This window comes from Athene noctua, chromosome Z, assembly GCF_965140245.1.
Source record: "Athene noctua chromosome Z, bAthNoc1.hap1.1, whole genome shotgun sequence".
Classification (NCBI taxonomy): domain Eukaryota; kingdom Metazoa; phylum Chordata; class Aves; order Strigiformes; family Strigidae; genus Athene; species Athene noctua.
Genome location: NC_134077.1, coordinates 11,307,641 through 11,321,837, shown reverse-complemented (window position 1 = coordinate 11,321,837; position 14,197 = coordinate 11,307,641). Strand labels below are relative to the sequence as shown.

The following is a 14,197-nucleotide window of genomic DNA, read 5'->3' as shown; positions in this document are numbered from 1 at the left end:
TTTCAGGGTGAAGGGACCCTGGAGCTGCACTGGCCCTGACCAGCATCTCCTGTGGCCTGGGTGCCGGCAGCAGAGAGGGCAAGAGGTTATTTGACTGGAACTGCAGAGCATCTGGCTACAGGGAAAGCAGGCGGGATATTCGGGAAATGCTCAAAGATTAAAATTCAGCCTGTGGCAAGACTTGTTGCAACTTCCCACCCTTCTTCTCCAAAAGAAAGTGAAAGCCACAGGCTGGAAGGATAAATAGGCAGCAGGGAGCACCAGCAGCAGAGCACAGGGAAGCTGTTCAGAGCTCACCTCTACCACCCGGAGCACCGTCGCCTTCAGCCCACCCTCTGCAAGAGTCATCAGCAAAATGCAGCGGCTCTATCTTCTCTGCCTTAGTCTCCTGGTGCTGGGACGTATCCTGGATGGTAAGACCGAACCTCTCAGACTGCTTTTCTTGCAGAAGGGAGAGGATCCAGTTCCTTTCTCTCCTTTGCATATTCATCAGACTTCTAGAGGGACTTATGACTGGGGGTCTGTTGCAGCCCTCCTGCATACTCTTCTTGTAACCTGTCCCAGAGGGACTCTGTCCTGCCCAAAGTCCAAGCAGGAGCTTGCAGGGCACTGGGGCTGGAAAACCGAGCTTGGGAAAGGCCATGGAGCAATCCTGCCTCCCAGTGCCCTAGACCAGCCTGTGCACACCGGGCTGGGTTCATCTTGGTCCCATTCTCCCCAACACACCAGCAGAGCATCCCTGGCGCTCTTTGGTGTGGGGCAGCCTGGGGACAAGGGGCTGGGAGAGGGAGGGAAGGTATGTGTTGGGGCAGAGCCCATGCTTGAGGGGCTGCTGGTGTTGGACACAGGGTTTGCACAGGTCACTGTTGTCTGTGTGTGTGACACCAGGCCCTCTGCTCTGCTGCAGGGAGCTGGGAAGTTCAGACGTCTTGTGGTGTTGCACCACACCTTGCTGCCTGGGGTTACAGGCATCCCTGGGCACTGTCATCCTTGATGGTCATTAACAGTGAACACAGCATTTGCTTGCAGGGTGACCAAGGTCCCCTACTCTGCAGAGAGCTGTATCCCCCAGCTGTCACAGGACTGATTGGTATGGGGTGGGCTGGTGATGAGGTAGCTGCAAAACCTATGACTGCTTCAGCAAATAAAGCTGAAGTCATTCTCAGCCTCTCAGGAATGGGTGTCTGTATTGCAGCATTCTGAAGCCAGGTAAAGACCCCTGTCCTGCCTTGCTTCGTGCTGTCACTGGCCCTGGAGGTGCAGGAGGGACACAGGCATGCAGAAGGGTTGCCCTGCACCGTTTCACTGTTTCTCATCTCCTTTGCTTTGTGTTGGAAGGAGGTAGAGGGCTCCTGGTGCCGGGGTGTGGGAGCAATAAGGCTCGTGCCTGTGTGTGCAGCTGGGGTGGTGTGTGAGGGCATTTCTGATGGGTGCCATCCTGCCCCTCCTCCGGGGAGGCTGGGTGAAAGTGCAGCCAACCCAGGGAGAGGATACTCAGCCTGCCTGTTGTGTTCCTCCTCCAGTCCATGGTGGGAACAACGTCCTTGACTGCTGCCTGCGGACAAGCGAGATACCCATCCCGCGGCGGATAGTACAGGATTACCGGCTCCAGCTGGTGCAGGATGGCTGCGACATCCCGGCTACCGTGTAAGAGCTCCGGGGTGGTGTTGGCTGAAGGACAATAGCTAATTGATGGACCCTGCAGGGAGGCAGGGATGGAGGCAGAGAAGGGTGGTGGAGGGATGTTGAGCTAGTTTTGGGGGCAAGGGAATAGGGAGGGTTGTGGAAGAGACCCTGGGGATCAGAGGCTCAATCAGAGCAGCATCTGCTGGGAGGGGGAATGTTGGGACAAAAGTCAGGGAAGAAAGTCATCTCAAGGTAGAGGTGGAGGAGGACAGTCAGGGAGGCAGTGGGTGAGAGCTTGAGCTGTGCTTGAGTATCTCCTGGGTGTCCTACTCACCTCATCTGTTTTTTTTCCCATGGACCTGGCAGGTTTATCACCACAAAGGGTAAACGTCTCTGTGCCCCTCTCCAAGCCCCGTGGGTGCTTCGCCTCCAAGAGAAGCTGGATGCCAGCTCTGCCAGGAAGGTAAGCTGTCCGTCTTCTCAGCTGGTAATGGGGGCAGCCCAGTGGTGGGTTTATCCACCACCAAACAGGCTTTTCCCAGTGTGACTGGGATGCTGGGAAGAGCTGGGACATGCTCTACTGAGAAATGGATGCTTTGACTCAGTCTCCATCCCTCCTCCTTCCAACTGGGATCAGTCTGGCTCCTTTGCAGACCCTCTTCCACCCCAAATAAATGCAGTCCTGGGGTTGTTACCCACTCAGTGCCACCCTGGACTGAGCCTAATGGGCACCACAGCAAATGACACTGGGAACAAATCCCTACCCACTTTTGCCCTACCATCTTGAAGCTTGCAACTTCTATATCTTCACCAGGAGGGCTTGCAATGAGTTTATTTGGTGCTTTGCAAGCCCTGCCAGGTCCCTGCTTTATCACCATAGCTTGGCCAGGGGAGGGAACCTCTTGGTGACCACCCTGACCTCAAGGAATGGACTCTGAGGAGGCTCCTGTCTTGAGGATCACACTCATCACAGATGTCTTTTTCACTTCCCCAGGCCAAAACCCAGGGCAAGTAAGCTCTGAAGAAGCCTGTGGCCAGCCCCAGCACCTGGAGTGGGGGCTGTCTCCCAGCTGTGAATCTGAAGCTAATGGAGCCAACATGCTTTCACCTCCAGCCGACCCTCCTGGGGACTCGTGCCAGTGTGTTGGGCTAGGAAGAGCCCTGCCTGCTCTCTTTTCTTCCCTCCATCTCTACTGTGACCCAGTAACCTTCATCAGCTGAGACAGGGGCTGCCAGGCCAGAGACTCTGCCGCCTTCGCAGCCTGGAAGCTGGTTGATGGACTGTTCTGCAAGATGTGTTTGAAGGGTCTCAGCCTTCCCTTCAGCACAGCAGCTGTGACCTCCAGTGCTAGTCTAATCTCTTTGGTTTCCATCGTCAGCCTCAAGTCTGAGTCCTTCTACATCCCTGGAAAGGGCTGTCAGGATGGGACAGTGTGGGGATGGAGGGGAGGGACTGAGATGTTCCTCACTGGCCATGCACTGTGCTGCTCCCTTGCTGAGCACAACCTAGAAGCCTTCGGGCAGGGCATGGTTGGTGCAGATCCTCTCTCATGCCCTGACCTCCCTGCATTGTTTACCCTCCTGGCCTTCTTTCACAGGTAGAAATGGAGCCAGTAATGCGGTGGCAGCAGAGTGGGCAGTGATGTTGCCCTTGGCCCCTGCTCTCCTCAGGGACATTGCCCCCCTTCTGGGTCCCCCAGCCTATCACTGCATTCAAACCCTGTCCCACACTCCTGCCCGGGCAGGTATGTGTGAGCAGTGTTTGCACCACTCTCAGGTATTTGCTGCTAGATCTGTTAAATGCAACAATTACAGGTCTAAGTTGCTTCTTTTCTCTCTTTTTTATTGTGCTGTGATTTTGTTAAATAAAAAGAAATGCCAGTAAGTAGTTTCCCTGCCTTGTGTTTGAGACCGAAGGCCAGTGTGGAGCATGGGGCGTGCAGCCAGTGCTGCTGCAGTTGCAAGGGGGCTGTGCTGGGGTGCAAGGTGGGGAAAGGGGCTTTCATAGCAGTGAAGGACATGTTCTACAGCAGCTGGGTTGCAAGTGTCTCCTGGGAGTTTCTTGGCACCATGGCAAGGCGGGCACCCTGCTCTGCGCCACTCAGCCAGGCTGCCAGAGTGGGTCCCCAAGGGGTTGTATTGCAGAGATGAGGTGGGAGAAAACTTGCCAGTATTGCACCATCCAGCCCAAAACACTTCAGTCCCACCAGCTCAGCTTCTGAGCTGGAGTACCCCAGCTCTCAGCTCCCAAGAGAACATGGGACATGGATGAAGAGCTGTGGAGCTTTGTCCTTGTGGAGAAGGGAAACTGAGGCACAGTGTGGCTGCTCAATTCTACTGATTGCCCTGGCAGTTCAGTGCTTGCTAGCAGCTAGGGTGCAGGTAAAGAGAAAGAGCTTTTGGGGAAATGGAAGCTGGGGGACACCTGACACTGGGCACATCCATGGATAAGGCAAGATCCTGCCCCTCATCATGGATGAGCTGTGAGTCCCTGGCCATTTTCCTCCTGGGCCCTGGGTCTCCAGGGTTTGTGTACTGGGGCTGCTGCCCCAGTTTGTGTACTGGGTCTTGCTGCCCTAGAGTGACCTTATGTCTCCTTGGGAAGTGCCCTTTTGCTCAGGCCATGTGAGGTTTGAACAAAGCTGCTCTGTTCAGCTGAAACATGGGCTGAATGTGCACGAGTGGGATTTGCATGGCCAACAGCCAAGGCACCATGCTCTCCTCCTGAAGTCCACAGTGCCAGCCAGCCAGCCTGGGAACCTGGGAGTGAGACGACCCAGGGACTGTTCCTGAAGGCAGGGACGATGTGGGCACCAGGCCCTTCAGAGGATGGCATCCACAGTGATGCAGTAGCTGGGCTGTCCATGCGAGGGGATGTCCAGGCACCTGATGGCTTGTGCTGAGACCTGCTGAACGCAAATTTAGCCCCAGCCCTTTTTCTCTTCAGGTCTGCCAGCTTCCTTGGTTGGTAGCCATTGGGTTTCTTTTTCACGTGTTCCCCCCCTCGGGGGTCTCTCTCCATGGTATTTGTGCACGTACAGTGCCCTGGGTGTGACTCTTGGCATGACTTTCCTAGAGCACCAGCTCTGTCCCAGCTCATTAACTATAGTGACAGCCCCAGAAATACAATCCTGGGGAGAAGGAAGAAGAGAAGGAAGGCTGGTATGGGAAGAGAGGCCAAGACAAACAGCCTGAGTGGGAAAGGAGGATAGCTGGTGCTTGCTTGGGCAGAAGCCCTCCTGCTGCTCACTCAGTCACCCGCGAGGGGCTACGGCTGGGGAGGGGGAGGATGCTCAGTGTGGATCTGCACCGGGGCTGAGCTGCTGCAGCTGGTGTGGGTTCCTGTGCAGGTCAGGGGCTGCAGAAGGGGTTTACCGTGGGGTTGATTGGGCTCATCCTTGGCTGGAGGCTACCCTGACAAGGAGCACAATGTCCTGGTCCAGTTCCTTGGGAACCCGAGGGAGAAGGGGCTTGCACCAACCTCTTGGATGTTGGAAGCAGGTTGATCTATTTCCATCAGAGTTTGAGGAATGGCTCGGCCAACCTGCCTGTAAAAGTGTGGCTGCAAAACTCATAGCTCCCATCTATTCTGGGAGCAGTAAACGCACCCTCCTCAGAGCAATGCAGCCATTCATCACATATCCCTGCCAGGTCTGTCTTCTGTGTCTCTCAAGGGGGTGGTGATCCAGGTCCCAGCTCTGGCAGCAGGCTGCCCTTACTCCCCAGTGAAGAACAGGAGGAGATGCTGTCCTGAGCCAGGTATGTGGTCCTGGCTGTCTGTCCCTCCTCCAGCCATGCAGCAGCTGTCCCTACTCCAGAACGTGACTTTTGGAAATCCATCAAAAACTAGCAGGACTCAGCACTTTGTAAACTACAGAGAGAGTTTTTTTCTGATACAAAATGTTAATGATCTCTTTAGAGGGAAGCAGCCACTTTCCTTGAAGAAAGCAGCTAGTCACTGCCGTGTCAGAAACCTTGAGTCCCAGCCAAGAACTAGTTTCGGTAAAAAATGTTCCAAGTCCTCCTTCTTCTCTCTCCCCAATTGTGTTTTTCCTGTTCTGTGCCTACCCTCACTGCATCCTCAGGGACTGGTGGGTCAGGATCAGGATCTGTTGCAGTATGATGCAGATATACCTTCAGTAGGTCTGGGGCTATGTGCAGCAATCACTTTGTTGTGAGGTGTTCTGGACCATCGGTTGAATCACCTGCAGTCCTTTTATCCATGCCTGGGACCTGTATTTCACATGTGGGATAACAAGATATTAAAACCGAAAAGCTTTCCTGTGGACCTGACAAAACAGCTGCTCTCTTGGTGACAGTGCACAGTGCCAGGAAAGAAAGACAAGGCTGCATCTATGCAAGCAAATTGAGAATTGTTTGTTGTTCCCTGGTTGTCAGGTTTCACAGCTGGGATCATGAGAGCACTCCTCTCTCTCCAAGGCATGGTGAAAGCTATCTTGGATTCTTCCCAGGCTGCATTCAAGGGACACAAGACACAGCAGGCACAGCTGCTGTGGTCTCAGGGTCTGACCTGGCATGGACATTCCCAGTCAGGAGGTAGGATTGAAGGTCCACAGCAAAAACATCCGTCTGCTTCTCTGCAGCATGAGCAGGCACCAAAGGGAAATGCTAAGCTGGTCTCACCTGGTGCCATAATACCCCTTGCAGAGGTATTACTGGAGCTGGTTTTGTCCCTTGCCTCCAAAGAAATGGTGTGCAGGGTCTTTTTCTGTCACCAGCATACCTCATGTGTTGCATATGTTGCTCCTGTAGTGACTGGGGATGAACTGGCTGCACCTTCCCTGCATGTTCCTGCAGGCAAAGTAAGCAGCACTGAGGGGTCTAAAAACTGTTCCCTCTTCTGCAGCCCCCACATGGCCACTTCACACGATTTCTTGGTGCAGAGTAGTCCATTGGAGCTGTGAACAGGCCCTGGGCATGTCTACCAGTACAAGAGCTGTTTTTCCCCTGTGCTGGTGGTCTCCTCTGCTTGGTGCTCAGGCAAGGGGCTGCGCTCCATGGGCAGAGCTCCCTCAGCACCAGTGCTGGATCCTGCTGGCAGGGGCTCGGGGACCTGTCTGGGGTTTTTTTAGGACATGAGACATGTGGATGGTTAGGAAGAGTGGGAAGCCAGGTAACTAAAAGCCCCTTCTCGTCCCATTGCACTGTTTACTCTTGCCTAAACAATAATGTGTGTGGGTGATGGAGAAGATCCAGGCCCAGCATCAATCCTCCTCGGGCCACTGCTTACTCCCCTCTCATTCCCAGCATGTCATCACCGGTGCTACTTGTCCAGACACGTTCTGCTGAGATGTGTCCTGTGGGAAGATGCCAGCATCCTTGGCCAGGCTGTGGGGCTCTGAGCAGGAGCTGGTGCCTTCCTTGCCAACCTCTTCCTGCAGCTGAACTCTCCCTGGTGGTGTTACCCAGCCTGCACTCCATGGTCTGGCTTCTTGGGTCTGATGCCCAGGACTCGGGCACAGGACCAGGGTGCTTTTCCTGGCCTGGGTCCCTAGAGTCAAACTGAACCCAGAAGTTCTTTGATATGGGAACCTTTGTGCCCACGCAGGGCTCAGCCCTGTGCTTTTATAAGTTGCAGGTACTATAGCTCATTGCCACGAGTCAGGCGCACCCTTGCCCAGATCCCAGGGCTCAGAGCACCCTTTGGAAAGGGAGGGGTGACCCATCCTCTCTACCCTCAGATGCACCCATCTTCTCTTTATGCACAGTAGCAGTAAAAACTGGAGATTAAAGAGAAAACCAGGAGGACAAGCAAATAGGAGACTTGTCCTACTGCCAGAAGCCTCTGGAAAGTACCTTCCCCATTACCCATCCCGCTCAATGAACCAGTAGGCAGTGAGGGAGGCTTAGTGCAATTTCTATAGCACTTCCCACTTGTCCCTTCTGTTTTCCTGCTTAGCTGTGCCTCTTAAGTAAGGTTTTCTCTGCTTCCTGTGGTGTGTCCCCTGGCCAGGAGTCTGGGGGAGAACCTGCCCTCCCTCCTTTCCCCAGTGGTTCTGCAACCACAGCGAAATGACACAGCTGCATGGCAAAACAGAGCTGGATCTGTAGAAGGTTGAGGTGAGGTGGCACCGCCTGGCTCAGACAGCAGGGATGAGGCTTGGAGGGAACTAATGAAGATCTAGAACTCCCTTAGCTCTGCTTGGGGGCAAATGGGAGGGACAACCATGGAGCAAGAACTGGGCCAGTACAGCAGCAAAGAAGAGAATATTTTGGAGCTTCTCATGAATTTGGGAAATTGATGTGCAGCCTGAGGTTGGCTGAGATGCTTTAAACCCATAAGCGTGAAAAACCTTTCCTTGTCTGGGGTGGAAAGGGAGAGCCAGAAGATTGCTAGCAGTAAGGCAGACTCAGAGGCTCTTCTTGTGATCCTGGTTTAGCTCTATCAAGTGCAAACCTCTAACCCTGGGCTCTCCCTTTCCCTCTGTCTGTTTGGCCCTGTGCCGCCCAGTTTCTGCCCAGTTTCTTTGGACACTTCTGCCCCAGGGTTTACCCAAATGATGACTATTCTGTGCCTGTCCAGAGAGATTTAGCAGCTGTGCTGTGTCACTGCAGATATGTCAGGTGTGGTATGGCTGCTTGTCTTGGGATGTTCACCCTCTACAGCCTTTGGTCTGCCTCCTCCACAAACACATCTCATTCTTCTCCACTTTCCCACAGAAAACAAGATTTTCTTTCTTGCAGATGTTTTGGCTGGGAAAACCCCTCCTCTGCTGGGCTGTGCACTGACTGTCCCCATACTGCAAGCACACAACTGTGTTTACATGCATGTTCCTTAATCTTGTTTAAATTATCAAGCCATGACTTTCTACTGTCTCTGAGGGGGAGGATGCTCCAGAAAAGCAGCATTTATTATCAGGAGTCTTGTGAGCTGCTGAGGTGGTCTTTGGTGAAGAAATAAAGTGCTTTCATTAAAAAACCCTGCAACTTGTAGATTCCCACCTTTTATTTAGTTGCTGTGGCTTTCGGAAAGGCACCAGTCAGCATTTTCAGTGATGGATGACAGCCACTGTATTTCAAGGAACAAAAGCAGAAGTGTCCCGGATATGCTACAGCTACAGATTCACCCTCTTCTCACAGTGTTTGGTTTCATTTCCCAGCTACTGCGCAATGCTCCAGCATCCTCCTCTGGTCCTGCCAAGGCCAGCTACCCCAGGGAATTCCCGGTGTCAGAGCCTGCAGAGCTGTGTGTTTCATTGCCTGTCTGGGGCAAAAGAAGGGCTGAAGTCTGCTGGGTTGATCCCTGCTGTTTCCAAAGGCTGTGTGCATGCTGTGCAATGGCTCTTTGCTGAGTATGTGGGACTCGGTTGACTTGGGCAGGGCAGCATGTCCTGAAGATCCTGGCACTCATCTCTGTCCTTCTAACTTAGGGTAGGGAGGGTTTGCCCTGTTTGTTTTGCATTGCCCCATATCTTGGCACAGACACTGGAAGCAGTAGATATTTTGGAGCATGACAGGGGATGGTAGGAGGGAAGCTCTTTATACCTTGGCCTGGTTTCAAGCTAAAATGCTCACTAGCCCTTCTGCTAGCAAATCCAATGCAGGTGGCTTGTTGCAAAAATTAGCATCTCCTGGCATGCTCATATGCTGTAGAACCGGTGTTCAAAACTGTGTTACTGCAGACTAAAGCAAAAAATCACCACAAAGAGCCATTTGTGAGTCAGCCTCATACCAAAAGATGCTCAGATCTCCAGCCCAACTTACCAGCTGGTGCAGTGGCAATGGGAGGCTGCACTGAGATGAGGACAAGGGGGTACATGTCCTGTAAGTTGCTGCCACTACATCCAGGCACTGTCCCCTTCCCTTCTGGCAGGGACAACCCTTTTAATTTATCTCCAAGCTTTGTTCAATGAGGATTTGGGCATCATTCATGAGTGCTGATGTAGCACAGGAAGTTAAGTTAGTCTTGGTGGGAGAGGTGGTCCTGGATGGGACAATTGAGCTCTGAAAAACCATGCATTCACTTGGGAGGGGTGTGGAGAACAGCAGTGAGTTTGGTCAGAGGTCTGGATGACCTGGCCTCCAAGCACAGGCTGAAGGAGCTTGGGTTTACCCTGCTTCCAGTAATGGATAAGATGGTCACCAAGTACACAAAGTGATACTGCAAAGAGAAAGTGAAAAAAGTACTCTTTGAGTTTATTTCAGATAGGTCAAGAAACCACAGGGGTTCCTGGGGTCAGACTTTAGGGGGAAATTCCATTTAGCAGGAGAAGGCAGCTGAAGAAATGCTACATCTCCACTGCTGGTAACTTTGATGGTTAGACCAGTGCCTGTCAGAAAGCTCTAAGTAGTGCTGGCCCTGGCTCAGCACAGGATGCATTAGATGACCTGGGAAAGTCCTTCCTAATCCTTTTTTTCCTGTTATTCTGGCCTACTAGGTTCCTAATGGGTGAGGTTGTCTTCCTCTGCCTTAAGATATTCCTCTGAGGGCTGCAGGAAGTCACAGGGATCATGACCTTGGGAATCTCTCTAGAGGGTGGAGGTGGGACACTGGAGTCACACTCTGAGCTCCCTACGCATTTGTTGGGTGCTTGATGTGAGACTGCCCATGGCCACAAAAAACACTTGGACCTGGGTGAAAATCCAGGAACTGACCATGTGATGAAGGTGCCTTGGGATCATGGCGAGACTTGGCCAAGCCGGACTGAAGGAAGCAGATCTTGTGTGGCATCCATGAGCCCCCTTTGAAGTGGAGCAGGCTGCGCAGCTGCTAATAGCAGAGTGTGAAGTATTGGTGGTGAAAAACAACATCCTTGCTGTTACCATCCAGGCCACATGCTAGTGTGCTCCTGGCAAGGGCCTTGGAAGCCTTGGCTCAGTTTCACCAGCATAATTTGAGTTTGGGTTTGAGGAAAAAAGAAGCAACCCAAAGAAAGAAAAGAGCTCTTCAGGGTGAACGTGAAGCCGAAGAGTTTAACATCAAATGCCTTTTGAAAGCAGCTGTGGAGCCTTGCTCCGAGATAAATAAAGGCTGTTTTGAGGCTGGAGAGCTAGCTGGCAGGACACACTGTTCCCATCTTGCCAAATGCTTCCCGGGCCACCTGTCCTTGCAGGGCTGGGTTCCCTGCAGAGCTGTCATGGTGCTGCACACTCTGGTGGAGGGGCTGGGTGTATTGTCAGGATCCTGATGCTCGGTCTGGGCTTGGAGCAAGGGCAGGGCTCAGGGTGTCATGGGAAGACGGAAGTTCTCGAGGGGTCCTTTCTCTCTCTGGAGAGCTCATGGATCTGGAGACCTTCCCACCTGGTGGTTTGTCTTTACCCCTGTGAGGTTTTGAGGATTTTTGAGTAGGAGGCAGACGTGAGAGTCTGGCTGGCAGGAGATGTGTACTGCCTGGCCCCCTCAATAGTACCAAATGGAGGCTATGGTTTTGGGTTGGTGCAAGGTCTGCAGCATCTAAGTCGAGGGAGTTTTAACTAAAGCAGGCCCTAAAGTGTCTGTGCTTAGTGCTTTAATAGAATGAGGAAGGGTTCAGGCACTAAACGTCTGGAACAAGATCAGATGCCAGACACGCTCCTAAACAAAGGAGATACATGGTCTTGGACGAGAAAACAGACATGTAAATGTAGACGAAGGGGGCCAACAACAGGTTGGGTTTCTCTGGATCTCATTTGTCTTCCTTGTGCTGCAACTGTCTAAAGTCAATGCTGGGGGACTGAGGTGTGCCAGAACACGCCAGGGTCATTCATCATGGGCTGTGCTGGCAGCTGGGACAAGGCCGTGGCGAGCAGAAGTTTCCAGGGGCTCTGCCTCATTTGCATCATCAGTTTTGAGGCTGCAGCCTTTCCCATACTGCATGCAGGCAGATGCAGGGAGAGAACAACATCTTTCAGTAGGGCATTAACCCCTCCGACTGTGACTCTGTAGTGCTCTTCTACAAGGGCTCTGGCTGGGATTCAGGGGGGTCATCGCTCTCTCTGCTCCCAGAAACACTTCAGCTAAGTCCGGGAAGGGATTCCTCCTGGTCTGGATCTCGCCTCCTGTAGAGTATTTCTGGCTGCATTCACACAAGTTTCTGGGTCAGTACTTTCCAGTCTGCTCAATCCCAATCTGCTCAGAATTACTTCTCTCCTCTAGAAGCTGCTCTCCTTTTCTGGACAGTGTGTGTGAAGTTGGAGGGCAGGTAGTTCTGCAATGATTTCATATGGATCTGCTACAAACGGCTTTCTCCAAAAGCCAGGAAACTGAGTCTGGTGTGAAGAGAGTGTGCAGCTCCGTGCCACACTTGTGTGGGTCATCAGGGAGGGCAGAGAGTCGAATGTAGAAATTCCCAAGTGAGCCTTTTTCTCAGCTGCTTGCAAAGGGAGCTGGAGGAGCCCACAGTTGCTGGGTCTTTGGGGGCTTCCCCATGGAGTGGAGGGGTCTGTGCTGCTCCAAAGGCAACATCTTCCTTCCCAGGCTTCCTGTGGAATACTTCTGTCCAAGGATTTCCAGGCAGAGTATGACCAGGGCCAGGAAAAAGCCATCAAAGAGAGTAAAGCTGGAGTCTACAGAGGCAGAGATGCCAAGAGTGCAAAGCCAGCACAGAGCAGGGGAGCTGTGGAAGTCTCTGAAGTAAATAAGATGTACCAGGCTGGTATTCCTACCAGGGCAAAGCAGCAAAGAGTGGAAAGTCCCTGGCTGGCTCTTCTGTGTCTGATAAGGCAGGCTGGCTCCATGCCCTGCCAAAGAAGGACTTACTTGTGGATCCTTTTTTACAGGAAACAGAGGAGAGAGTCATCAGGATAACAGTCAGAAGGATGGGAAAAGAAAAGGCAGCCAGATCTTTCCTTCAGGCAGTTCCAAGCACAGCCGTGGTGTTAGCTGGGCCACTAAACAGCACGGGGAAGCTCTTGGAGGTCCTGGGCAGCAGGTCCAGGACTTCTTATCTGCCTGCTAGGAGTATAACATTGAATCCTGCTAAGGTCCTGAGCTCCCCTCCCCTCTCCTAATGCTACCATGGTCCCCTTAGAAGTGCACTCCCTCCTGTACCTAGAAACCCTGAAAGTCTTTTAAAGCCTCCTTGTGCTTCAGGGAGGCTGGCTGAGGAACCCTCTTCAATTTTGGTTAGAAACATCCTCTGCTCCACTGCAGTGCTTCCAGGGTCAATCTAGCTTCTGCTGTACTAATGCTGTCCCCAGGCCTGACATGAGCTGTGTCCATCCCTGAAATGATCAGGTTGCAAGTTTAAAACCAACAGGGTTGCCCTTTTCACACCTTCTATAGGTAAGTGATGGAAACCTGCAGTGCAGGGTGCTGGAGAGGCACAGCCAGGGACTGGACAAACCCATCATGGGTGGGTGCATGTGGGTCCCACACAAGCTCCACCTGGGGAAACTCCTGCACTAGTGACTTCTGGGTGCTGGGAGAACATGACAGGGAAGGATGACTATGGTTTGCTCTGTTTCGTGTGCTTTTCCTTATGTAGTTAGTAGTGGTCAGCTGGAGAGAAAGCCAGAGTGGTACAGCCTCTGTCCTGACTCAGCACTGCTGTTATTGGACTGTCTCCTCTGCCCTTTGCACTGCTAAACTTCAACCGGTATCTATTACATTCACTTACTCTTGTAATATATATTGTTGCTGCTCTGAATCATCAGAGATCATCATTAACCTGCTCCCACTTTTGTGTTGATGCCCCTTGACCAGCCCCACAAGTCCTGGGGCACCTTGCTGATGGACCAAGCCCCGTAGTTGCTGTTCTTTCCAAATGCCCTCCTAGTTGCAGCCACCCTTCACCCCCCAGCAAAAGGCTGGGATAGGGGGGTACCAACAGAGGCTCCTCCCTGCCCTTCATCCCCAGGAGGTCTTCACCTACCCAGTGTTTCTCACATCCTGAGGAAGCAGCTGCTGACAGAGGAGCAGTGAGTACGGTCTGGGAGGGAGTGTGCCAGTCCTTTGACCTCCCATCCCACGGGAACAAGAACTCTTCTGGCTCTCTGCCCTGCCCAAGCAATGCTTAAACAAATGTCCCTGCCTCCCTGAAAAATCCCAGCCAGTAGAAAAAGGCAGTCACCCGCCGGGAAGGAGAAGAAAGGCACTGCTGAACCTCTTCTTGTCATTGTTTGGACAGGCAAAGTCCAAGGCTAGCTATCTATCACACTGAGCTGTTCCTGGCCATATGTGTGTGCTAGCACATCCCAGAGACCCACAGGAACTGTCAGCAAGGAAAAGCAAGCTGGAGAGGATCCAGAGGTGTCCTGGGCTCAGGACATGATGCATGAGGTTGGGCAGTCTTTTTTTGTGCACCCTGTGCTGTTTTCTGCTCACTGCAATAAGTTCCTCCAGCTCCTTATAGTAGAGAAACAGTTAGGTCCTGGCTGCCCAGGGAGGTTGGTTGCTGAAAGGTCTGGTACGGCATTTGTGAGCAGCCTGGACCACATCCAGTGCTGACTGTGGAGCTGAAAACTGCTGATAGGTCACTCCAACAAAAAAGTATTTTGTGGTTTTGTTGTTATTTATGTTTGATGGTTTTTTTGTGGATTTTTTTTTTTAATTTAAAAGTGACTTCTGATGGCAGGGATGCTTGGGGTAAACATGGCAAGCCTCAGAGATCGGCACAAAGTAGGGTGTTGC

General features: G+C 52.5%; 1 protein-coding gene across 2 annotated transcripts; it reads left to right on the top strand.

The window, feature by feature from the left end:
- Positions 1-3,511, top strand: LOC141973596 (C-C motif chemokine 19-like). Of its 2 annotated transcripts, XM_074932335.1 has the most exons (4): positions 1-413; positions 1,524-1,647; positions 1,993-2,089; positions 2,621-3,511. In XM_074932335.1, exons 1-4 carry the CDS (start codon positions 356-358, stop codon positions 2,639-2,641), a joined length of 300 nt encoding a protein of 99 aa, XP_074788436.1. In that variant the 5' UTR covers positions 1-355; the 3' UTR covers positions 2,642-3,511. The 2 variants fall into 2 exon arrangements, with proteins under 2 accessions (XP_074788436.1, XP_074788435.1); XM_074932334.1 differs by lacking the exon at positions 1-413 and having other exon boundaries at positions 891-1,647.
- Positions 3,512-14,197: the final 10,686 nt, after the last annotated feature.

Excerpts from the sequence above, each read along its gene's own strand:
- LOC141973596 (XM_074932334.1), top strand. The coding sequence starts at position 1,427 with ATGGGTGCCATCCTGCCCCTCCTCCGGGGAGGCTGGGTGAAAGTGCAG. Across the intron at positions 1,648-1,992 it reads TGCGACATCCCGGCTACCGT|GTTTATCACCACAAAGGGTA; the intron begins GTAAGAGCTCCG and ends TGGACCTGGCAG. Across the intron at positions 2,090-2,620 it reads ATGCCAGCTCTGCCAGGAAG|GCCAAAACCCAGGGCAAGTA; the intron begins GTAAGCTGTCCG and ends TCACTTCCCCAG.